Raw genomic sequence first — 26,167 nt, forward strand, 5'->3', positions numbered from 1 at the left:
ATGATTAAAGCAGACGGCATGGGATGTGGGGCTGAGAGGTGACAAGGTAGCTTAGGGATAAAATTGGTCCAGCCCCAGGTGAAACAAGGCTTATGTAAAATACAACAGGTGTCTGTGTCTTCTATTGATATGGTAGCAGGTTAGTAATAAGCGCTATAATAATTAGGGGCTCTTAATAAAAGTAATAGCCTATTTATTTTCTGCAATGCTTCTTTATGAGCTTAATGGGGGAAATGACATAGGCAGGATGCTAAATAAAGGCAAAGGCTTGGTGTTGACCTCAGTTTTTAAAGTGCTTGCCTTGCAAACATGAGGAACTGAGTTCCGTGCCTCAGAACCCACATTTAAAAAGGTGAGCATGATGGTGTGTGCTTGTGAACCCTGCACTGAAGAGGCAGAGATGGCTGATTTCAGATGATCCCTGGGGCTTGCTAGCCAGCCAGCATAGCCTACTCAACAGGCCCCAGGCCAAGGAAAGACCTTGTCTCAAAAAACATAGCAAGTAACACCTGGGGGGTGATAACATAGGTTGGCCTCTGGTTTCCACACACACGAGTGCACAGGCAAACACATGAACATGAATGTGTAGACACACACACACACACACACACACACACACACACACACACACACACACCAAAAAGAAGCAAGACAGAGAATTCTATAATGTGATCTGAGCTAAGTAGAAATATGTTAGGGAGAACATGCTTTTTGTTTTTTTGTTTTTTTTTAAGGAGCATATTTTTTTTCCCCTCTGGTAAGAGTAGAAGCAGTTATTTTCTTTGCTTTTTAAAAACTTTCCTATCGTAAACATTTATTAAAGGAGACTATTTCTTTCTTTAAGAAGAGACAACGGGTGGCGTTTGGCTATGATGGAATAAGTAGCGTCCCACCTAATCTATTTCTGAGCAACAGAGGCAGTGAGATGAGACAGAAGCACAGAGCAGTGGTGCCCTCACTCTAGCCTAGTTCTGTGACACTGCAGTTTTCTTGGAGAGCAAATCCCTTCGCTGTCATGATTGGAGGTATGATAACCACTTATATGGATTAACTTTAAAAGCAATGGCAGTGCACTTTTAAAACAAAATAGCTGGGCTTTGAGATGAAAGATGCCATTTGTGTAAAATGAATTAATATTCCCCTCAAAGCAGTCACTTAAGGAAGTCATTTATTCCTCTATTAACACTGCCTTTCCTCATATATTTTTGGAATTCTCTGTGAAACTGCTCAGAAAAATCATGGGGACTTCTTTTCTTCCCATTTTCCCCAAAAGTAGTTTTATCAGTTTGATACAATTGCCCAACTTGACCTTCTCTTGTTCTTGGCTTCTCCAGAAAACAAACAATTATTCTCAAAGTATAAAGATTTCCAACTAGCAAATTACTTAAAAATAATAATAATAAGGAAAAGAAGAACCAAACACAACACAGACTTTGAAGGCCATTCTGAAAGATTAGGGTTTTCCAACCATTTGTGGGTAACAATAGCCTTTAACACCTGGCTGATTCCCAAAATGGCTGTTCTAAAGAGGGAGAGGAAGGAATTCAGTATAGCTTAACGGAAATCCCATGTGAAGACTCTGCAATTATACCAACTTTATAGCCCAGGAAAAACTAACGTAAACCTTTTAGAAGTCAAAGCTTTTCCAGTGCAAGAGACAAATGAAGTCACTAGCCTTTCCACACAGCCAACAGAGAATACATCCTAGGCCCCCTGCTCCAGGGGCTGCTCACTGGAAGATAAGACTCTCCTGCTCTCCCCGGGCTGCTCCAGGGGCTGCTTGCTGGGGGACAAGGCTCTCCTGCTCTCCCCAGGCTGCTCCAGGGGCTGCTGGCTAGGGGACAAGGCTCTCCTGCTCTCCCCTGGCTGCTCCAGGGGCTGCTGGCTGGAGGACAAGGCTCTCCTGCTCTCCCCTGGCTGCTCCAGGGGCTGCTTGCTGGGGGACAAGGCTCTCCTGCTCTCCCCAGGCTGCTCCAGGGGCTGCTGGCTAGGGGACAAGGCTCTCCTGCTCTCCCCTGGCTGCTCCAGGGGCTGCTTGCTGGGGGACAAGGCTCTCCTGCTCTCCCCTGGCTGCTCCAGGGGCTGCTGGCTGGAGGACAAGGCTCTCCTGCTCTCCCCTGGCTGCTCCAGGGGCTGCTGGCTGGGGGACAAGGCTCTCCTGCTCTCCCAAGGCTCCATTTGCCTTGCTCATTATCTGCTCGCACTGGCTTCACCTTAGAATCACCCGGAAAACCTTTAGAAAACACCCCTGTGTTAACGTGACAAAAGCAGCTTAAGGGAAAACGGTTCATTTGGGTCACAGTTCTCAGTCCCCGACAGAAAGGAAGTCACAGTGGCAAGAGCCTGAAGTACCTGGCCAAATAGGTCCACGGAAGACAGCAATGCGCGCATGCATACATGCCAGTGCCCAGCTCACTTTCCCATCTAGGGAATGGCATGCTGGTTGGTTTTCCCACTTGAACATCATCAGTATATGCCCAGGGCCAATCCTCCAGGCAGGCAATTCTAAATTCTGCCAAGCTGACAGCACTAACCACCCCCCCATCTGTGTTTATTCTTCTTTCTTTCCCCTTCACCCTTCATCTCTTCCAGTGACCAGATGATTTTGAGGGCACTGCAGTACAGCAAGGGTCAAGATGAAAATCATCGTTCCATCTGGAGCTCTAAGCTGGCTATGAAATATGTTACCAGTAACACACCACATTCATCAGTTTACGTACAATCAAGAATTAGGAGATGTTGGTTGATCTACACGTACAGTCCTAGAAAATAATATAAAATGCCATACTGGAGAAAGTGGAGCATATAGTTTCCAGCTGACTAGACACACAGAAGATGAAAACACCTATAAGGGCAAACAATGAAGCAATGGCAGGGCTTCAATATTGATTTTGTTTGTTTGTTTGTTTGTTCTGCTTCTGGCTTGTCTGTGGGCTCTAAATCTTTAACAATGAGCATGAACCACCTTCCCAACACCTATTCTCACACTGGTTTGTTGATTTAAAAAATTAAGAAACCACGTACCGGAAGTATCTTGGGCAGTCACATCCACACCATGAGTAACCATGACCTTGAGACATTCCACATGTCCCTTCGCAGCAGCGAGGTGGAAACTGCAAGGAGAGAAGAAAACACGTCTCCTTTAGATTTAGAAGTTCATCTTCTCACAGCTTTCCTTCTCCATGTACATGTTTTCTCACCAGAGCTCCACAGCAATCCTCAGAGACCTGAGTGGGCATGGTTAGCAGTCTCACAGTCAAGACCAGAGACTCAGTGTGGTCTGGTCACTTGCTCATTTACACCTTTCCTTGAATCCGGAATGTCATATTACCACTGAGCTACACATTTCCAGTCAATCACCATCATCTTTCATCAAGTGATGGAGCAGGAATGAGATTCTCAGCCTTACAAGCCAAAGACAAGGCTCTTTAAAAAGGGAGATGCAGCCGGGCGTGGTGGTGCACACCTTTAATCCCAGTCCTCGGGAGGCAGAGGCAGGTGCATCTCTGTAAGTTTGAGGCCGGCCTGGTCTACAAAAGTAAGTCCAGGACAGCCAAGGCTAAAAAGGGAATCCCTCCCTAACCCTGTCTCGAAAAACTAACTAACTAACTAACTAAATAAAATAAAACGTGAGATTCACCACATATTTGTCTCTTTCTCCACTTCAGGTTGAATTTATATGTAATAAGTCATCAACTTTTCCCAACTGCCCACTGCTTGCAGAAAAAGCATCTTTCTTTCTTTTTTCTTTTTTTTTTGGTTTTTTCGAGACAGGGTTTCTCTGTGTAGCCTTGGCCATCCTGGACTCACTTTGTAGGTCAGGCTGGCCTCGAACTCACAGCGATCCGCCTGCCTCTGCCTCCCTAGTGCTGGGATTAAAGGCGTGCGCCACCACGCCCAGCGCATCTTTCTTAAATAATATACTTTAGTAGGTCACACAATGGTCAGTTCTTGAACAAGCCAAGTCTACTGCTATTTTATAGGTGAATAAGAAAGCCACCGAGAACTTTTTCTGAGTGTTCAGTATATGTCCAACATTTTATCCACTTTTATATACTATCTTTGTTCCCTCTTGTAACAACCTTTATCGACTTTAACCCAGTGACACTTGACACTACGCACTTGCTCTCTATCTTTAGAATGCCATTACAAGGATTAACCTTCAAATACCATACGAACCATCCCTTCAGGTTCCTCGGACAGGGTACTTCTCTGGGCTGAAAGAAGCAGTGAACAATTTCACTGGGCATTCAGGACCAGAAGCAGATATGGTCTCCAACAAGGAGTGGTGGCCTTGGGCTACTTCCTATGCAGGACTACCTCCAAATTATGACCACGTCATGTTTACTTGTATGGCTTGTTCTGCCACCAGAGCCTGGAGTTGTGACTGACTGGCAAACCCAAGATCTGATAGTTGGACCCAAGTTGCATGACTGCAGACCAGTCTTTACAGCTAAGCGTAGGGAATGGACAGACCACCCAAGGAGGATACTCCGGATATGACTGTAAATCAGCTGCTAGAAAGCTAATTGTCAGTGGGTCCGGGGACATCTATTTAGCTTCTCTGGAGCCTAAATTCCCTCCACAAACTGATCAGCACCTACTGTCTTAATGTGTAACGGGACCTGTGCACAGTTTCTTTACTGTCAGAAGTTACTCTGTGAGTTACTAGTGAAAGTTTACTAATTTAGAAGTGCAGCAACGATGGATATTTCACCGATAGAATCTTGGTGATATAAAGGTTGGCCCTAAAAGGCAGCACCACACTCCCTCAGTTGCTCGGCACTGCTGATGTCACTTCATTGTAGCATAGATGGAAAGCCTTCTGTTTTAATCAGCCTTAGTGGAAGCTTTTGGAATGGGCTCCAGACACAGAACTGGTGAATGTAAGTAATATAGTTAACTGGTATTGAAGATGCAGACTCACCACATTTGCCTTGGTTATTGCACACTCCTTTAAGAGCTCCTGATAACTATGCCCTAGATTGCTAGACTGGTAAACCCTAACCTAAAGCTCATTAAGAACTGCCTTGCTAGGGGAGCTGGAAGAGATGGCTCAGAGGTTAAGGGCACTGTCTGCTCTTCCAGAGGTCCTGAGTTCAATCCCCATCAACCACACGGTGGCTCATAGCCATCTACAATGAGATCTGATGCCTTCTTCTGGTGGGAAGGTGTACATGCAGGCAGAGCGCTGTATACAAAAGAAATAAATTTAAATTAATCTTTAAAAAAAAAAAAAAGAACTATTTCCTTATCCTTCCATGCTACTCTCGCCTAAAGTCTCAATAGGATGTCCTCTCCTCTGACCCACTTTCTTGGTAAGTAAAGTTTTTCATGGTACGTATCCCTTGGACTAGTGTTTTGATATAAGTGAGTACATACCGTTTGTCTCTTTTTGCTTCTGGGTGAACTCACTCATTATGATAATTTCTAGATCAATCCATTTGTTCACAAATTTTGGGAATTCCTTGTTTTTAATAGCTGAGTAGTATTCCATCGTGTAAATGTACCACAGTTTCTTAGTCCACTCTTCTACTGAGGGAAACTTAGGCTGTTTCCATGTTCTGGCTATTATGTATAAAGCAGCTATGAACATGGTTGAGCATATGTCCCTGTTGTGTGGTAGGGTCCTGGAAACCTACAAGAAGAACTTTATGACAGGCAGATCTGGGTCCTGGGGTCCTCCTCAAACTAAGGCACCAGCCAAGGAGAATATAGGCATTAAACTTCAAACCCCTACCAAGACCTAGTCGACGAACATGATATTCTCCACCGTTGAGTGGAGAGTGAGATCTGATTCTCACACGAACTCTGGTGCCCCTTTTCTGACCACGTCCCCTGGATGGAGAGGCCTGGCGGCACTCAGAGGGAGGATAACAAGTTACCAAGAAGAGACTTGATATTCTGAGAGCATATATAGGGGGAGGAGGTCTCCCTCAATCACAGACATAGGGGAGGGGAGAAGGGGGGAAGTGGGAGGGAGGGAAGAATGGGAGGAAACAGGGGAAGGGCTAACAATTGAGATGTAATATGAATAAAATAATAAAATGAAAAAAAAAGAGTATTCCGATAATTTGCCCATTGTAACTGAGTGGATTATTTTTCATATTGTTATATAATGATGTCCTGTATACACTTAAAAAAAATAAAATAAAATTATTTGAGTTTAAGAGAAAAAAAAAAAACTGTGGCTAGGTGTTTGTTTATTAGATGGTTACTTTGTTATCTTCTAAAACCAGAGGACCACTCTAAATATATCCACACTAGAAACAGTGCCTGTTACACACACACACACACACACACACACACACACACACACACACACACACTCACACTTGCTACTGTTTTTATTTATTTTGTTTGTCCGTCTGGAAGCAGAGTTTTGCTACATAGCATATACTGGCCTCAGACTCAATGTTTGTACTGACTCAGCTTCTCACATGCTGGTATGACATCTGTGTGACACCAACTGTACAACAACTTTTGATTAAAGTGTCACACAAGTAAAGAAAATGCATGTTGGTTGAATTTTTGTGAATGGAACATGCCTACTTTGTATCATACAAATTCAACCACACAACATACCTGGCCACTTTATAGCCCCTCTGAAGCTATCCTTTGGGCCTTCCGCACGTAGCCGGATCGTATACTGTACTTATGGGTAGCTTAAACTGGAGATACCTCTGAAATCACTGCTACTGCATTGATGCATGCAGTCAGATAAACTTGACGTGAAGTCAGTGATGACTTAGACCGACCGTAGAGATTTAAACCATTACTTGGAAGGCCATGATCTTTCTAAGGAAGAGACAGTGTTGGGAAGATGGGCTCGGTTCCCAACTCCACAGCAGCAACTCCTCAGACATTGGTTTGAAAGGAAAACTGATATTGACCTGCATGGACACCTTTGACAGCTGTAATAACGTCTGATTGGTAGAGCCAATGAGTAAAGGAGTCACTGATTCTATGTTAAGGAAGGATGGCGGATGAAGGGGGTTTTGCTGTGCTCTATCTACCATACCCATCTGGCTTTGGATTAGAATGTACAGTTAAGGCTATTCCTCCTGCTCCTGTATTTTGGAAACTTTCCAACTATTCTCTTAAAGAATGCTTGCACTCTGCTACCAAAAAAGAGTAACAGGTATCCTCCAGTCCCTCAGGACCTCAGGAGCTCTCTACAGCCACCAAGTCAAGATATGACAGACATAACTTGCGCACCGATGTTTATTGCAGAACTATTTATAACAGCTAAGTTACGGAACCAATCTAAGTGTCCTACAATAGAGGGTGGATAAACAAATGTTGAGACCTATGTATGATGGATTTTTCCAAACATAAGAAAAAATGAATATATGTCATTTTCAGGAAGAAAATAAATGTAACTGGAGATACTCTTATGAACAGAATTAGGCTAGTTTTAGAAAGGGAAAAATAGTTTCCATTGCCACATTACTTGGGTTATTAAAACACTGACATTTTAACTAATGCACTTTATGAGAAGAACATGTATCTATAATTACACAGAATGAGGTGATTGAAAAAAAGTTTTCCAATATACTCATGCCAAACTAGAGATCAGTTTCAAGTGCTTGGATTACATTTCTCCAAAGTAAGAAAAATAATTCACATAAGTGAGAGGCAGTAGGAAGTCTAGTGTGACCCATATACTAAAATCAATGTTAAAATTCATATTTTCTACTGTGGTTTGGTTTTGATAGGGGACATTCCCCAACACATTATGGGGTATTAATCAAAGGCAGCGTAAATACCACAGTACAGTAGAGCAAGGCAGGAACACTGCACTAATTCTACTGCTTTTGTGTACTTAACTTGGACATCTAGTTATATTAAAACTTTAACCTCAGGGATTCTCACCTTTATCCCTAATGTCTGTGACTTTCAAAAATTAAAGCTTCTCATATTATGGAAGCTAAAGGGAGGACAGAGCAGGCAGAGAGCCGGGAAAGCACAGGAATCCACACAGCAGTGGTAAGGAGGTTCTACGTGTCACTTTTAAGGGCACAGACTGACTGGATTTCGGCACACTTCACCAGTGTGATCTTGGGCAAGAGTTCTCTGTGTCTCAATTTGCTCATCAGTAAAACGGCCTATCAGGAATAAAAGCATTTATATGTAAAGGCACCAAAGTACAATATGTAATAAACACTCCCCCACACATGCCACCAGCTATTCCAGCCTCACCGGCACAAGCCAGAGCAGAGGACGTGACCCATTGCTTCATCAGAGAAACTCAGTGTTCAGAAAGGACAGAATTTAGTTCTGGCACCACTGCTTTAAAAAATAAGGATGGGGAGGAGAGAAAAAAGCTGTGTGCATTTCCAGAGGCTGGATGCTTGGGAACGGTTATCGATCGACATGGACCCACCCCACGCCAGCCTTGTCTAAGGCTCACATTCGAGCTCTGTTAAGTTCTGGCACCTTTCAGAGACGTGACAATCCCCAGAGCAGCACTTGGCAGCCGCACGACATCGACGCAGAGTTGCTGAGCGTGAGCAGAAGCAGGGCCGGCTTGAACGAGGGTCTTAAGTGGAGAGCTCTGATGTCACCGGGTGGGAAAGCAAGCCGCACTGGTGGCAAAGCTTTGCCCCTCGGCTGACAGGGTGCAGGCTGTCCTCTCCTGCGCAGAGTGGTAAGGGTGCACACTTCCCCAGGTGACAGTCTAGAGGGCTGGTGGAGAGGGGCCGGCTCCTGTCTCCTGTCTCCTGTCTGGATGGCAGGCAGGCACCTGCACAGTTACTGAAGGATTAGAAAGGGGGGGATGGGGGGGGAGGCCACCACCAAGTAGTTAGCATCCTTATTGGCCTATGTTATAGAACACCGACTAAAAGCAGCTACTTGTAAATAAAGTGTGCAGATCGGGATGAGTGGGGGCCAAAATAGTAAATTGCCTAAAACCGACACATAGACAGCCCCTTAAACATGCTTTGTGACCATGTTGATGGGGTGTTAGAATATGTACTACCTTAAGGATGAGATGCTTTTAATGCTATTATAGTTGTGTGCTTTTGAAGTAGTCGCTCCCATGGCTATATCCATCCATTTACGCACGTGTGACCACATATAAATAGCATCTATGTGTCAAATACTGTCCTGAGCGCTGAGAAACAGTGACTAAAACAAACTCCCTAGTTATGAAGCTCAACTTTTAGTATGCGCTCTAAAAGTTAACCAGTCTGAGGGAACATTTTATATTTTGTGCACTACACACACACACACACACACACACACACACACACACACACACGGGCTTGGGAACTTAGCAATATTCAGAGACAGTTTTGATTACTGATAGGGACCGGAGAAAGAAGGGGCCCCAGCTAATGTGCGGAAGCCAGAGATAACTGCTAAGAATCCCAAACACCATAGGATGGCTCCTATCTCAAAATATGTGGTTTCTGGGTTGAAATGCCCTGTGCTTAAGCCTTTCAGTCAATGTGGAATGTCGAAGCATGATTCCACTAAAGACTAAAGAACTAAAATGCTAATGTTTTCACACTTTTTTTTTTTTTTTTTTGGAGATATGACCCACATAATATAAATTCAGTTCTTTTCAGCATAGCCACAAAAGTGGGCAAGCAAGGTCATGGAGCAGGAGGACGTTAACATTTAGCCTCTGGACGTGAACCCGAAGCACAGCCAACTTGAACAAGACACTCAAGTCTCAGCCTCACTGAGGGAGTCGAACTTACTGTCCCTGTGACAAAAATCCCTGACCAAGGAAAGATTTCTTTTATGCTCAAGGCTGCAGTTAATCATGTTGAGGACGGTACAGTGGGACAGAGAGCTACCACCATGGTGGTCAGGCAGTGGCGAGAAGAGAAGGGACTGGGGTGGTAGACCCTCAAAATCAAACGCTCAGTGACTTACTTCTCACAGCTAGACAGCATCTCCTGCAGCTTCCGCCTCCGCACAACCCCGCAGAGCACCACTCACTGGGGACCAAATGCGAACACATAGGGCTCTATGTTTGAGCTACAAGAGTCACTGTATAATTCTACACTTTCTACAATGTCTTAAAAAGAAAATCCCCCTACTGCTCAAGAGGCACTCTTTTCTCTGCTCCACCGGTCCAAAAGAGAAAAAAGAAAGATCGCCAATCTACTTTCTATCTTCTACTAACCTGCCCCACTGTGAACATGCTTTGGAGATGTGAGCACACAGTACGTGGTCCCCTGGCGCTGACTTCATGTAGTTTCTTTCGAGGTACACTCGTGTATTGCCAGTAGTTCACTACTGTGCAAGTGCATGAATATAGTGGTGTTTTTTCCCACTTATCACTTAGGTGAATGTGGGCTGTCTCTCCTTTTATAGTAGTGTTACTGCTAAAATATATATGTGAGTCCTCATGTGGGTATATGCTCTCAAAGCCAGCAGGTTTACAGTGGTGGGACGGCTGAGGCAGACTCATTTCTCTTTCTGAGGCACTTCTATACATCCTGAAGCTATTGTCTCATCACTCGCTTCTGACAACAATGCAGGGGGATTTGGAGTCTCCAAACCCTAACTGAGATTTCTAGGCTAGCGATGTCTTATTTAAACAAGAGAGTTTTGATTACAATGTAAAATTCACAGAGGCAAAAACTTGTATTTATCTAAAAATTAAAAAATTTGTTTTTATAAATGTGTGTGTATACGCTGTGTGTGTGTGTGGGGGGGGGGTGCACACATACTCCAGCAGAGGGCGCTGGTTCCCTCGGTGCTGGAGTTATACATGGTTTCAGCTGCCCAATGCAGGTGCTGGGAACTGATTTCCAGCTCTGTATTTCAGTATTCTCAATGAGCCTTTTGAAGTAGCTCAGTTGATTATCAGCGAAATTTTCCCCTAAAATAAATATAACAAAGTAAATGCAAAACATGTTAAGAACACCCTTTGGCTCCTTCTCTACCTACGCTGCTTAATTATCTCCTAAAAACTAACGCTGTCATTCAAGTGTCAGTGTATGGAGAAAGACTGTTTCCTTTCAGTTTTATTTAGGTAGGTGAAGAACCCAGTGACAGCAGGAAGGCTTTAAGAGCCGCGCATCTCCTCTCTAATGCAAGGGCCTGGGCAAAGCTACTGGTCCCTGCCCAGGGTTTCAGAGTGGCTGCTCGGCTTCCGATGGAGCTGAAGGGGCAGCACTTTAGTAACCTGAGTCTCGCTCACTCAGAGTAGTTCATAGGCCAGGAGCTTGTCAGGGGTCACTGGAGAGATGGCTCAGCGTTGAAGAGCACAGCAATACTCACATAACCACTTGGGCACTTTGATCCTAGGGAATCTGACGCCCTCTTCTGGCCTCCGTATGTACTGCACATGTGTGGTGCCCAGACATAACATTCAGACACTCAAACACAAGGAAGAAAAGGAGGGAGGGGGTAGGGAGGAAGAAAGGAAGGAAATGCAAGCTCTCAAGCTCTACCTATATCCCAGATTCTATGTACTTATAATCTGCATGTACTAGATCCCAGGAGAGTTCCTATATTTACTAAAAGTTAAAAAAAAAAAAACCCACTGGCCCAAACAAAGGACAAATTGAAATCCCTACACCGTTTTGTTATGCCATGATGCCCATTGTTTCAGCATTCTTTAAAAACATACTTTCTTAGCCTTAAAAACTTATTTCATAGCTGTGTCCCACAAAAAAAGGAATCCTTGTGGTGTCACGTTTCATTGTAACAGGGCCTGTTTAGCTCTGTTTATAAGGCTCAGCCCAGCCCATCACAGAGAAGTAACCAGAAGTCACAGACAAGCAGCCGCATGATTTACACACAGCTGCTTCGTCCTGTGGTGCTTATCCACACTGGGGATGCTTCTGTTTTCGACACCTGGACTGTCCGAGCTTCCGTACTCTCCAGCTCTACTGCTCTGTTCCACTTTCCGCTTCCCAGCCCCTATGCCTGATCCCAGCCCTCTGAAGAGAAACTCAATTTATTGGTGATGTCCCTAGCTTCCAGAAGAAGCTGGACAGCCTGAGTATAGGATAGTGTGAGTGGCAGAGGAGGAGAGGGTGGCCTGGGGGGAGGTTAGAGGCCTGGGCAGCACACTGTCAGCCATTTTGTTGATCCCTTGTAATGGTGGAACTTTAGTTTAAAGCAACTGTATGGTACCACCACCACCACCAAGAGCAGATAATCTACTGAAACACTATATTATTGTGGATTCTAACTTGAGGGTTGTGCTGCTCTTTAGAAAAACAGAAACTTTAAACCATAAGCTGGAAGCATTTGGCCAAAAGCAAACACAGGCATCGCTTAGGGTTGCTGGGACCCTCGGGTAGACTGGAAATGCCACCCCAGCACTGAAGCAGAGAGAGCCAGCACCGGAAGTTTCCTTTCCTACAAAACCACTCAGTGAGTTGTGCAAACTTCCCCGAAACAAATGCCTTGGGACCAGGATGGGATGTTTCCCAAGGCGCTTCATCAGGAGGCCTGAGCTGCTGTTCGAAGCCCACAAGTTTCAGTTTGGCAAGTTCCAGTTTCTAAAGAAAGACTAAACATAAGCCCTCAGGCTCCTGATTGGCAGAGGAAAGATATATGGGAAGGAAAGATGCTCTTAGGGCTACTGTCAGGCAGAAAATCTCACCCAAACCAAACTCTTGTCTTTTACCATGTGGGCTCTTGGCACTCACATGGTTAAACTACTCTGAGACTTCAGCATCTCCCCTTACTCTGGTACCAACATATCAAACTACAAATTAATCAGACAGGCAGTAAGCACTCAGAGCGAACCAGTCCCTGAACCCTAGCGGCACTGGTTACACACAACCCCAGAATCCAGGAATTACCAGCTGTGGAAAAGGAAAAGTCCAACACCTTCATTTCACAGAGACACTGGGGTTCAAAGGGGCTGGAGAATACACAGAACACAGGGTGTGAACTCACTGGCCTCATGCTTTTTTTGTTTGTTTGCGACAGGATGCAGCTACACAGCACAGGCTGGCCTTGGATTCACAGCAAGGCTTGGCTTTCTGAGTGCTGGGGTTACAGCTGGGAGCCACTGCATCTGGCTCCCTGCCTTAATGCTGAAGTAGCTGTTCTCCCACTGCCCTATGGTCAGGAAGGCTCAGGACTAGGTCATGATGAAGACCAGCTTCTCCCAGGTGCCCAAAGCAAGGAATTTCAGTTTTGCAACAGGAGCCTCACATCCCCAACCAGGCAGCTTGCTTCCGTTTTCACTGTATGTGTTTAGAAGATGTCATTGTGAGCAGGAAAAAAAAAAAAAAAAAAAAAAAAAAAAAAAAAAAAAAAAATTGAAATCATCTTAGGCAAAGTCAGAAAAGTTAAGTATTATTTATTACGATTTACTCCAGACTCCTAGCCATGGAGCAGAGAGTTGTGTGTGAGGCATCCTGGCCCCCTCGTCTCAGCTTCACTTTCTATCGCTCAGACTGCTCGCAGCTCCAGCCCACCAGCTCCTTGCTGTTTCCTGAACCCATGGCATGCCACCCCTCCTCAGAGTTTGCCTTGCTATTCCAAGGGAGCCATCACTCCAGAAGTGGTCGGGACCTGCTCGGTTCTGCTTCTCGCAGGCTTAGTCAGTGTGGCGCTTGTTCTTCTCACTTTCCTCCTGTACCTGGCAATACTCTGAAGAAGCCATGGCTTGCTGTCTGTCTGTCCCCTCAGACCGTACACTGACAGAGTGGAAGCTCGGTCTTGCTTTTTCCAACTTCCCCAGCACACAGCAGCAGTGTTGTCTATTTTCTTTTTGCTTTAAAGGTCATGTAAAACTTCCGCTTTGGTTTTTTTTTTGTGTTTTTGTGTTTTTTGTTTGTGCTTTGGTTTTTTTTTTTGTGTTTTTGTGTTTTTGTGTTTTTTTTTTGTTTGTTTGTTTGTTTCACTTTTCTCAGGTCTAGGTACAGCACTGAACCAACACAACTATAAATTAGTATCTCACTGTAACGCATGGTCCTGGTAGAGAAACTGAGTCCTCGGGCTGAGAGCTAGTTAGTTTCTTGACTCAGGTATGCAGTGGTGCTCCAGCAAAGTACTATGGGCCTGCGGTGGCGGCAGCAGCGGCAGTGGCAGCAGCGGCAGTGGCAGCAGCGGCAGCGGAAGCAGCAGCAGCGGCAGTGGAAGCAGCAGCAACAGCAGCAGCAGCAGCAGCAGCGGCGAGCCAGGCAGAAAAACAAATCCTCAGGCTTTTGCCCAGCAGGCTCACAGGTGATACTGATGTCCACAGCGGCATATGAGAAAGAGCATCACCACACATGGTTTTGGCCTCAACCCTACCTTTTCTCAGGCATGTTGCCTTAAAGGCTGTGGTGTGGGCCACTCCAAAGAAGCAAACAAAAGAGGTAATAAAGTCTGAAAAAACTAAAACGAGACCCCACAGGTTGAGATTCATCCCTAAAATCCATTAGCCTTAACTTACTCATCTGGTCACACACCCTTTTCCAGTTCTCAACCTCTGACTCATATACAACCTAAATGTTTTATGGCAGTTGTTTGTCGCTGAGCTCAAATGAGGCTGGGCCTACAGCAGCTTCCAAATGGACAATCCTACCGCAAGAAATATGTGTGCCCGAGTCTGTGTGAGTGCCAATACGCATGTGCCACAGTGTGTGTGTGTATAGGACTCAAAGGGCAACCTCGGGTGTTGGTCCTTGCTGCCCACTTTGTTTACGAGTCTCTTTGTTGTTTAGCACTGCATATGCTAGACCAGCTAAAGGAGGGCCAAGATTATAAAAGTGTCTGTCACCATGCCTGGGTCTTAAATGGGTCCTGGGGACTCTAAGTTAGGTTTTCACTCTTGCATAGCAAGTGCTTTACCAAATGAGTCATCTCCCCAGCCCTGCTGCCCTCAATCTTATGGGCCAGCATAATGCCACCATTGGTCAGAGCCGACTGAGAAAGGAAACTTCTGTCACCTCCTGACTGGCCTAAAGGAAGGGGAGAATATAAAAAACAGTGCTTTGGTTTTGATCTTGAAGTGTCCTGCCACAGTAGTACCTGATGGCCAGTCTGAAGGTCATGGAGCCTTTTGGGAAAGGCTGGTAGAAAAAAGACAATAAGGAGCTTTACACTTTCCTCGCTGCTGCCTGTGATCTCTGACTCCCAGTCTGTGATGAGATAAGGCGGGGATGGGGGGTCTCTGCTGCCCCCACTGCCATCCTGCAGTGCGATTCCCACCACTGCAAACCAAGGCAATGAAATCTTCCATCCCTTGTTCCTACCAGGTGTTTTTGTCACATACACAATAAAAGCAAGGAGCAGAAATAATGACTGTTGACATTGAAGTGCCCGGGATTGCTATTAAATGTAGCCAGCGCTAATATTCCAGGACGTATTCTCCTGGGCAAGGGGGCAGGAGTGTGGCGACAGCAACGGAAGATGACTTATTCTAAAGCTAAGACACACTCCGGGGCTGGGAGTGTAGCTCAAGGACACAGCACTTGCTTGGCATGTGGCAGGCCCTGGAGGCTGGGGCGAGGGAGGGGAGGAACCCATGATATAAACAAAATATGTCCCCAGATTCTAGTGCCTAGAAAGTAGAACAAGTGATGTGTATTAACTCCAGGATTTCCGGGTTTCTTTCTGAGTCATTTCTTCAATGTTTGTCCCACGATATGAGGCCATCACAGGAGAGATATGTGAAGAAAGCTGAAAAGGGAGCGATAAATGAACTGTGACAGGGGGGCTGGAGAGATGGCTCAGAGGTTGAGAGCACTGCTTGCTTTTTCAAAGGTCCTGAGTTCAATACCCAGCAACCACATGGTGGCTCACAACCATCTATAATAAGATCTGGTACCTTCTTCTGGCATACAGGTGTACATGTAGGCAAAATGCTGTAAACCTAATAAATACATATTTTTTTAAAAACGAACTGTGATAAATGCAGACAAATGTTGTCTGCTATCTCAACAAACAGTCCCTCCGCTGAGCCTAACCCTGGCAATTTGATAAGGAAACAAGATAAATGCAGCTACTTTGAAAGTTGGAGGGGGCGCGGGGCGGGGGGGGGGGGTAGGTTACACACAAGACAAGATGCAAGAAAGTCTTGAGGCACTAACCCGGTGGGATGACTTTTGAGGGATGCTGGATGCTGGCACTTTGTAAGACACTCACCAGGGCTAAAAGTGGATGTGTGAAGGACAGGCACTCGCTAGTGACTGCAATAGCCTTAACCTTTGAACTGCTTGGCTGCTGCTTGGCGTGAGAACCTCTTGCACCAGATGCCCTCTTTGCTGTGAGTGACTGAAGGCCATTAGCTGTGTGCTCAAGAGCTCCATCCCCACCCTCCCTGCTCTACTCTCTGACAGGGTGACTGAGTTTCCCAGGATCTCTCTGACCCCTGGACCAGGGGTAGCATCAGCCCTAGGAGGCACTGCTCGCCAACCAGGAGGAGAAGGTCAGCCAGAGATCCGGGCCACAGTCACACATCTTCATCTTTAAAATTCTTCATCATCAGATGAAGACGTACTCCACTTGTCCGTGTTTTGAGACAGGGTTTTGTTATGTATGTACATTAAGCTGGCCACTAACTTGAAGTAATCGCCCTGTTGTTGTCACCCAAGTGTTATAGTACTTGTCTGCTTACTTAATCCAACTTTTCAAACAGCTTTAAAGCAGTATTTTCATTAGTGGTTTCTAGTTTCCAGATTCACTGTAGTCATATCTCACCCCCCTTGGGTGGCTAACAGTGCTCCCCTCTGGAAGTCCCTGCTACGGACATCCACAGTCATGGCTCAGGACTGCTGACTTCCAAGCTCCTCCCAGGACGACTTATTATGGTCTATTTAGCGTTCAACTGCTTTTCTAGTCCAACATTCTACTTTTTCCATTCCTCCAAAAACCGAGTGTGGTTAGTCAAGCCTATTCCACAGTAAAGGGCTTTAGCAGGCCTGAGCGTAGCAAACATGGCACCCATGGACACATTTTGTCTTTTATCCTTCTCCTCCTTGCTAAAACAACCCACTAGATTATATCTGTAAAACTGGCCACCAAAGGTCTAGTCACTTGTTTGGACACCACGTCCAGCTCTCAAAGTCCAACAATCAAAAGCCCAAATAATTAACATGCCCAATTAAAATTAACGACCTCATCCTAACACAGAGTTTTCCCCCTTTTCCCTTTATAAACTGTCATTTTCCTATGGGTCACGGCTGTCTCATCTCTCTCCAGAGGCAGGCCTTTGTCCCTCAGGGGCAAATATCCCTTCCTCCTTTCCCTTGTTCCTGTCCCCTTCTCCCTCCAACTCCTCTCTTTGTCTCTTACCCCCTGCCCTTTGTCTCTCTGGGGCAAACACGACTCCTTTGTGCTGAGAACTCGGTCTTGGTATATACTGTATCCTACTTCCTGGTACTAATTTCTATCTTAGTTACTCTTTTATTGTGATAAAACATCACGACCAAAGCAACTTTCGAAGGAGCTTATGTGGGACTTACAGCTTCCAGGAGTTAGGCATGCTAGCGGAGCGCCAATAGAAGGTGATAGGCAGACACGGTGGCTAGAGCAGAAGCTGAGAGCTTACATCTTAAACCACACACAGAAAACACATAAGATGGTGTGTGTGTGTGTGTGTGTGTGTGTGTGTATGTGTGTGTTTAATCTCAAAGCCCACCCACACTGACACACTTTCTCCAGCAAGGCCATACTTGCTAATCCCCCCCAAACAGCTATCAACTAGGAACCAGGTATTTAGACACCCGAAACTTATGAGGGTCCCCTCAGTCACACCACCACAGATTTGTTACCATTTGCCTCTGTCACCAGAGTACCTTACAGAAACCTTGAGAGGTAAAATCCTTTTTTTTTTCTTTAATTCTATTTTATGTGCATGCATGGTGCCTGCAGAATCCAGAAGAGGATGTCAGATCCCCGAAAAGTGGGGCTACAGACAGTTGTGAGCTGCCCTGTGGTCCTAGGCATTAAAGCTGGGTCCTGTGCAAGAACAAGTGCTCTTAGTGAGAGGAACAGCTCCAACCTTTCTATTAGGCCAAGTTTCAGGAGCTCAGTCCACATCTGCTTAGCACCATACACTTAGGCAGAACATTCCAGTGACAGAGGCTGTTCTTTGGGGTCAAAAAACAGTGTAGAAGGAAGGATAAGATGACGACTAGGATGGGGTTATACGAAAGTGTGCGCTTTAGGAACCCACTCACCCCAGCTAGGCCCTACTACCTGCCCTTCACCATCTCACGAAGGTCACATAGAGAGGCAAGCGTTAAATGGGGCCCCAATGGATTCATTCACCTTTAAAAACTGATGCAAGGTCCAGCGCTCTAGCTCAGAGGTTAAGAGTGTTAACCATTCTTGCAGAGGACCCAGGTTCAATTCCTAGCACCCACGTGGGTGGCTCATACCATCCGTAACTCCATTTCCAGTGGTCTGATGCCCTCTTTGACCTACATGGGCACCAGGCACGCACATGATGCATATAAACACATACACAGGCAAAACATTCATATACACAAAAATAAGTTTTAAAAATCTATTTTGTAGCCTCAAATAGACTGTGCGGGTGCATCAAGTATCAAAAGAAAGGAGAAAGCTATGAGTCGGGGATAAGGAATATCACAACCCCGGGCCCCAATTTCCAGCGCAGTTTCAAGAGAGAAACGCCTAGTCCTCATGCCCCAGAGCCCAAGCACCTATCACTAAGAACAACCTTCAAAGGGAAGCTATAGCCAGTGAGACTGCGAAGAGGGGCAGAGGCTGCAATCCCGTACAGTACGTAATGGTTTCTATTGTTACATACTTTACAAGTCCTCTGTGGGAAGAACTAGGGAAGGCTGAGCATGTGGTACAGATGTCTAAGACAGAACTGCTGGTACCAACTAGCCCACACAACCCTATCCTGAGCAAACAGAAAGGCAGGGAGGAGAAAAGGTCACTAGCTGGAGAAGTCTTTGACTGTACTGGTATGTGGGGCACAAAAGCTGTTCCTCTACGCCTCAGTTCCACTCATCTAAAAATACTACTTGCACAAGTTTGTGCTTTCAAGGCTAAAGAGATCAGGTTTCTGAAATGTGGAAATATACACTCTCCCCTACACACCTCCCTCTCTCTGTCTCCCCTTCCCATCCCCCCATGTCTTCTCTCTCTCTCTCTCTCTCTCTCTCTCTCTCCCCTCCTTTCCCCTCCCTCCCTCCCTCCCTCTATTTCTCTCTCTCTCTCCCTCCCTCCCTCCCTCCTCCCTCCCTCCCTCTCTCTATTTCTCTCTCTCTCCCCCTCCTTCCCCCTCCCTCCCTCCCTCTCTCTCTCTCTCTCTCCTCCCACCTCTCCTTCCTTCTCTTCTCCTCTCCACCCCCCACCCAGGTTTCTGCACATATGCCCTGACAAGGATTTGATCATATACTACGGTCCCAGTAGTGATTTTATTTAGTCTGCTTGTTCCTAAGACAAACACACACAGCTTTAATTAAAGGCACATCCAACACACGGGGAGCCATCTTGAAGTAATTAGACTCTTCCACGCTAAGGTTTTGGGGTCCTGACATCCTCTCTCCCACATCCTCACCTCCCCCATGGAAAGAGACCAGATGAGGCCAAGAAAAGCCAAGCGTCACTCCGTAAACACAGCCCAGAGCTATAACTTTCTGCCCTGAACTGTTTTGTTTTCCTCTGACCAAGCCAGCACCCTCATTTTACTCTTTCCTAAATGAATTCCAGTCATTCAACAGCTTTTACTTTTTTTTTGAAAGCCCTCTGTGATCAGTGTTGGAGGAAGACATTTGTGTGTGTGTGTGTGTGTGTGTGTGTGTGTGTGTGTGTGTGTGTGAGAGAGAGAGAGAGAGAGAGACAGACAGAGAGAGAGAGAGAGAGAGTGTTTCCCCTCTTGCCATGGCAGGGGATATTCATAAAGAAACTTAAAAAGTTTCAGGAATTTCCAAGCTACCCATCTGGCCTAGAGCTATGGAAGTTTCTAGAGAATGTTTGAGCAATGGCTACTTTGACCACCACATTCTTGGGACTTCTGGGCTTGTTGATCCTCTGGAGAGTCCAAGCTGAGTGCTCTTCTATTTCCCCTGGATCCCAAGTTAAGCCACCTCAAGGTAATGTATTGATGAAGCATTCTAAGCAGAAAAAAAAGGGGGGGACGTTTCTCCACAGCAATCACAGCGATGGTTCCTTTGTGCCTAGAACATAGGGAAAGGCTAAGCCAGCAGAAGTGCTAGGGCCCTGGCCTCCTGGACCTTAACCCCTGCATGAGATTCAGGTCCTTCGGAAAGCAAGGCTTCACTTATTGGAAGTATCACTCCTTTTCCTGTTCTGTCAGGACTGTAGGATGTAACTGGACATAGAGCCTGGGCTGATCTCTGGGCATTTTCCCCTAATAGAAGGCAGGGACATACAGAAGAAGAGGGCACATAAGCAGAGCACGTTCACATCGCTGAGGGATGAACCCTGGATAAGCAAGTCAAGACTCCACACTCACAGGCACAACCCCTAAGCCTGAAAGCTCTCTTGAAAAGGGTTCTGATGCCTAATTTTGCCATAGAGCTGTATACACAATATGGTAGGAAAAGGTCAAAGATGAGGACAACTATGGCCAAGGATATAATTTACAAGTTCGTGATGTGGCTTTAGCCTTTAGAGAGAAAGGCAAAAGTATCTCTTACATGTCCACTAGGGAAACTGAGCATCACTGTAAGCTCCACTGGTCTGGTCCAGCCAAGAATCGCAGCTGAGGGGACAAGGCTAGTATTGGTTTGTCATAGACACCAAGTTTTTCCTAGGGCAATGCGGTCCATATGTTACCCAGCCAAACGCACCAGGAAAGAACGGGTACAACAACACATTTCCAGAATCAGACAGATCACAGGGGCCCTCAGCACAGAGAGGCCAACATCTACAGACGAGAAGGCTAAGGTAATGACTGGTGCCACACAGGTCTTCATTATAGCAGAAGCCTTGAGTTTGGAAGAAGGAAGGTGGTTTCTTGCCTCCCAGCCCCACCTCAATGTGAATATTCCAACCATTGGGTTAGCCGAGAAACATAAAGCCAGATAATATTTATTTCCACACTGTCTTTAAAAGATTAATTTGTTTGTTTCTTTGTTTTTGGTTTTGTCTTTCTTTCTTTCTTTCTTTCTTTCTTTCTTTCTTTCTTTCTTTCTTTCTTTCTTTCTTTCTTTCTTTCTTTCTTTCTTTCTTTCTTTGAGACAGGGTTGCTCTGTAATAGCCCTGGCTGTTCTGGACTCACTTTGTAGATCTGGCTGGCCTCAAGCTCACAGCGATCCACCTGGCTCTGCCTTCCGAGTGCTGATGTAAAAAGGCGGGCAGTTAATAAGTTCAGTCCTCAAAGAAGTATCCCAAGCAGGAAGTGTGGACAGATGACAACATATGGAAAACCCTGCACTGGAAAAGGGGCCACTCCTCCCTTCCTTTCCTTCAATGGTTCTTCTAAGTAAGGATCATTCAGAAAAAAAGAGTTGACTTCAAGTGTGAATGCCTTCCGAAAGCAAGACAGGGGGGGGCCTTGCTTTTACCATTTGTAAAAATGGAGGCAGGCAGTCCGTGCAACTTCTGGGTGTAGCACAACCACTGTGAGAGGACAGACTGAACACTGCCACATCCCAAAACATGGATGAGCCCTGAGCAGACACCACGTGAAGAAGCCAGAGGCCACACACATGACTCCAGTCACACGAAACAGTCCAAAGGGGCAAATGTAGAGGGACTGCAAGCTCACTAATGATTGTCACAGGCAGAAGACCGGGAGAGCCTGGGATTCTGTAGGGACGATGAACCGCGCTGTGAAAGTGCTAGGGGAAAGGAATTGTATACTTAAAAAAACTTTGAGACACTTAGTGTGGCCGGGCACTTGGGAGGCAGAGGCAGGTGGGTCACTGTGAGTTCAAGGCCAGCCTGGTCCATGACAGCCAAGGCTACCCAGAGAAACCCTGTCTCGAAAAACAAGCAAACAAACAAACAAAAAATCCCAAAAATGCTTAGTGTGATGTGTCTTTTACCATAATAGGAAAGAGGTCATCTTAACTGTCTATTCATCTATTCATTCTACACATAAGAATAGGGGAATAAGGAACAAACTTCATAAGGTCTTCACGCCTATGTCTAAGTTGCTAATGTGAATTTTCTGTCTTCTTTTTAATGAGTGTTTTCTTGGTCAAAACTGTCATAAGCATTTATCACGTCTTCCCTTGGGATGACTATAAAAAGGCTGTCTTATGCAGACACCTGGATACAAGGAATAGTTGTAGGAACGCTGTGGCAGACTAGGACAAAAGGCACCATCTGTCACCAGAAACTTCAGGACAGAAGAGGAGACGTCCTGGGCTCCCAAGGCGCAGTGATTACAAACATCTTTTTCAAGCACTTTAGGCAATTGCAAAGCAGAAGCTTCCTCGACTGAGAACCACTCGTCTGGAGGGAGAAAGAAGGGACCAGATTTTCGAATGTTTCCTGTGAGTGAGAACTGTGCTAGTTCTGTACACAGCACCTACAGCCGTGGGTCATCCATGCTCTCCTACACCTTTCTTAACCGTGAACACATCATGGTCCCTAGGAAGAGACTCCACCTCTGAGGAACAGGAGATCAAAGGCAAATACCCCATCTGCTTTACCTAAACGCAAAGGAAAATGAATGTTTTAAGTAAAGGGCCAGGCAATGAGTACTTGGGCCTCTGTACGCCATATGGTCTCTGCTGTAATTATTCAGTTCTGCCTTTGTAGCTCAGGGCCAGCCATGGGCCAGGCCTTAATGAGCAACAGACAGCAAGCCATGTTTGCCAGCTCTGCTGGAAGTCTAAAATTTCTAGAAGTTCTCAGAAAAGCACCCTCGTTACCAACTGGAGAAACCTGCCAAGAACAAGCCCACACCTAGGTCTCTTTCCCAGCTGCTGGGATCTCTGGGTAAGGAAGCTACTGGCACACAAGCCCTTGTCACACAGCTGCTTCTGAGGACACCCAAAGTGAGACCCAGCCAGGCATGGTGGCACATACCTTTACTCCCAGCATTTGGGAATCAGAGGTAGGCATATATCTGTGAGTTCAAGGCCAACCTGGTCAACATAGTGAGTTCCAGGAAGAGCCAGGGATACAGTAAGAACACCTTGTCTTAACAACAAGAGGAAAAGGTGAGAGTTAAGGATTGGGAGGTCATGAGTATAATAGAGTCCACATGAGAGGCCTGTGTGACTCCAAAGTCCCAGATCTCAGTAGCACTACCAAGAAGAAAGGTGGTTATAAGCTCTCACCACAGCACCCCCATCCTTTCCTCCCTCTCCCACATAGTTTTAATTATGGAAAGCAGGAATTTCGGGGCACGCAAACCCAGAGCAAAGTCTTACTACAGTGCTCATGCAATCAGTACCTATGCTAAAGAGTGCTTTAACAAATCACAAGCCATAAGGTTTGAAAGCTGTGCTGGTTCTTATCTCAGGGAGAATTAACTTCCCATCTGCCAACTGCTTGCAGTCCTGCCGTTATTTGTTCTCTGGTGCAATTGTTGGTTGGTTGTTTCCAAGAACAAACACAGCCACCAGGGAAATCTCAACTTGTAATTTGGAGTTGGATGGGAAAGGAAACAGAGGCAGACATTTTCAGATTAGGGTTAGGAAGGGGTCAGCAGTAATTTGTTTCAAGGCCCCCTAAGCATTTTGGTCAAACTTCCCTTGATGAAATAAGTCAATGTTTGGGGGTTTGTGTTTTGTTTCTTGGAGCCCAGGGACTTGGGCATGCTTAGCAGACACTGTACAACTGACATGCTCCCCAAGCCTTAACAAACACATGTGAAAACTAGCATTTTCTCTTACGCGCTCTTGCCCTCGCTGTCGTGCTTGGTGGCACTGGCTCCTTTCTTGCCCAGCAGAGAGGCCACCTTCTCAGCATCTCCGTTCTCCACAGCCTGCAGCAGCCGGTCATCGTTCTTGTTCCACTCATTGGTCTGTGGAGCAAAAGGCAGAGGCGGAGTTAGAGGGGTGAGCAACATGAGCCACAGCTGTGTGCATGTCTCCCTAGGTCCAATCACACCCTGCTCCCAGCCAGCTGCTTTAAAAGTGCCTTCAGCTTCACCGTAGAAGGCTGGCTTTCCCAAAGAAAACACAACAGTTCAATGAAACATTAGCCGTCGGCAAACTCCAAGATAGGGTCACTCCTGACAGCCACCCTTCAGAAGATGAAGCAATGTAGAACCACGCGCCAGCTTACTCTTTACCTAGTCGCCAGCTAACCTTGACAACTGGTGCCTGAGAACACGGGCCTTTGACCTAGTGCACAGTTCACTCAAGTGCATGGCGATACCAAACCAAACCAAACCAGCCAACAGTTCAAGGTTACCAAGGGTTTAAAACGCAAACAATTCCTTCTGGCCTGGGTACCAGGTCTTAATTCTCTGAGATGTCCAGGCTGCTGACTCAACGAATTGTCAGTAAGCGACAAAAGGTTGTCTCTGACCAAATTATTACACATCAAAGAGCCAGTGCACAAACGGAGTTCTTCAAAGTTTGTGAAACAGCTGGTAAATACCACGTGGAATGATCATGGCTCTGTATAATTACTTCCTACTGTATTTTTATCAAAGTTTGTTGAGGCCACTGCCATCCACTTTCCTACTGTAGCAGTCTACTCAGGAACAAAAAAATTAGGCATTTTCTTGATTACAAACGAAGCTTCCCAGCTGGGCGTGGTGGCGCACGCCTTTAATCCCAGCACTCGGGAGGCAGAGGTAGGTGGATTTCTGTGAGTTCGAGGCCAACCGGGTCTACAAAGCGGGTCCAGGACAGCCAAGGCTACACAGAGAAACCCTGTCTCGAAATACAAAAAACAGAAAAACAAAGAAAACAAACAAAAAAACAACAACCAAGCTTCCCACTGAAGGGAAGACAAAAGTGTGTGGCGAGGGTGACAGCTTTCATTACGAGTCTAACAAGTGTTACCTGCCGGCAGCACACACTAAGAAACAGGCTGCAGTTGCTTTCTCCCTTAGACCATTTTATAACCACGAGAACAATTCAGTAGTACACTTAGAGCCAGCGATCTCTAGCTATATTATCCTAAAAGGGCCAGGCCCTGTAAAAATCCTTCCCTAACCTAAACTGACTGAATTAAAACTGGGTTGGGCGGGTCAGAAGGATGTGAGATCTTAACGGACGGGACTGAAAGCATTTAAGTGAGGCGAGGCCACATAAAAGAATTTTTTGTCGGCAGCTGCTAAGGCACCCCATTTTTCAGAAAACAACTGGATGACGAAGGGTCCCTAAATCAGTTCCGGGTGGATCTCTGGGGAGGATGGGGTAAGATAGGTCCTTGCCCGAGGTCTGATGGGACCCTAATTTAGGCTGTAGGAGCCGCTGAGCAAATAAAGCAGAAAGAAGATGCATTCTCCGTGTGGATACTCAGTAATCGGCTGCAGTGCTGCGCACTGGCCTCACAGCGCAGGGGACAAGGCCAGGTGCTCAGATACAGCGGGGACCTGTGAACGGAGAAAGAGTTCAGAGCAAATTGGAAAGGCAGAGCCAGAAAAGTGACCTCCATTTTTTCCCCCTAAAACTTCATTTTCCTCAAGAACCTCTCCACACACTGTCCCCTGCCATAGCATCTCCTCAGCCAAGTACAACATGGGGCAGGTTTGAGAAGCTCTCTGATGTCACTGCTCTTAAGAATCTAGAAGCCAATTCCTCTTGCCTACCTGTCCCCCTGTGTCCCCTATTCTTCCACCAAGAAGTACAACACTAAAGCCAAAGACTAGAAGAAATCTGAAAGGTCATCTGTCTCTGTCAAACTACAGCCAAAAGACAGGACCAGCTGGATACGGGCATGAAGTCTGGCATGCTCCTCTGACATTCCCAAGTAATCCATTTGTGCTCCAGAATCAAGAGAAGTTTCCAGAGACCATCACGTATCGACCACACCACTTCCCAACTCTGAAAACCGTCTCCTCTAATAACCCTCAAGACATATCCAATGCTGGTCACTTAGAAGAGTTTTCTACCTACTTCAGGGTTAAGCTAACATCCTAAAAGCAAAACAGAAAAGACACTACCAGGTGCTCAGGTTTAGTAGGACCGAATGCCTTTTGAAATGCCTGACCAGTGTAAAGGTACACACTGGGCGATGACAGCTGTGACAACAATTAATTCTTATGGGAGAATCACAATGGAAGCCGCTGCTTTAGAACGCCCGTCATCCACCGCCCACACAGAGGCCAACTACTGTTGGCCAGGGCCCTGCGGGCTCTCAGGACCTTGCTGGTCACCTCTCTCTGCCA

General features: G+C 46.0%; 1 protein-coding gene across 2 annotated transcripts in view; it reads right to left on the reverse strand.

The window, feature by feature from the left end:
* Rai14 (retinoic acid induced 14) overlaps window positions 1-26,167 on the reverse strand; it is a 137,292-nt gene that overhangs the window by 32,241 nt on the left and 78,884 nt on the right. For both annotated transcript variants that reach the window (XM_051150957.1, XM_051150956.1), the window contains exons 3-4: window positions 23,715-23,845; window positions 3,025-3,113 (exon numbers count right to left, since the gene is read on the reverse strand). In XM_051150957.1, coding sequence (XP_051006914.1) covers window positions 3,025-3,113; window positions 23,715-23,845 — 220 coding nt within the window. The remainder of the gene's footprint in view (window positions 1-3,024; window positions 3,114-23,714; window positions 23,846-26,167) is intronic.

This window comes from Acomys russatus, chromosome 9 (genome assembly GCF_903995435.1).
Source record: "Acomys russatus chromosome 9, mAcoRus1.1, whole genome shotgun sequence".
Classification (NCBI taxonomy): Eukaryota; Metazoa; Chordata; class Mammalia; order Rodentia; family Muridae; genus Acomys; species Acomys russatus.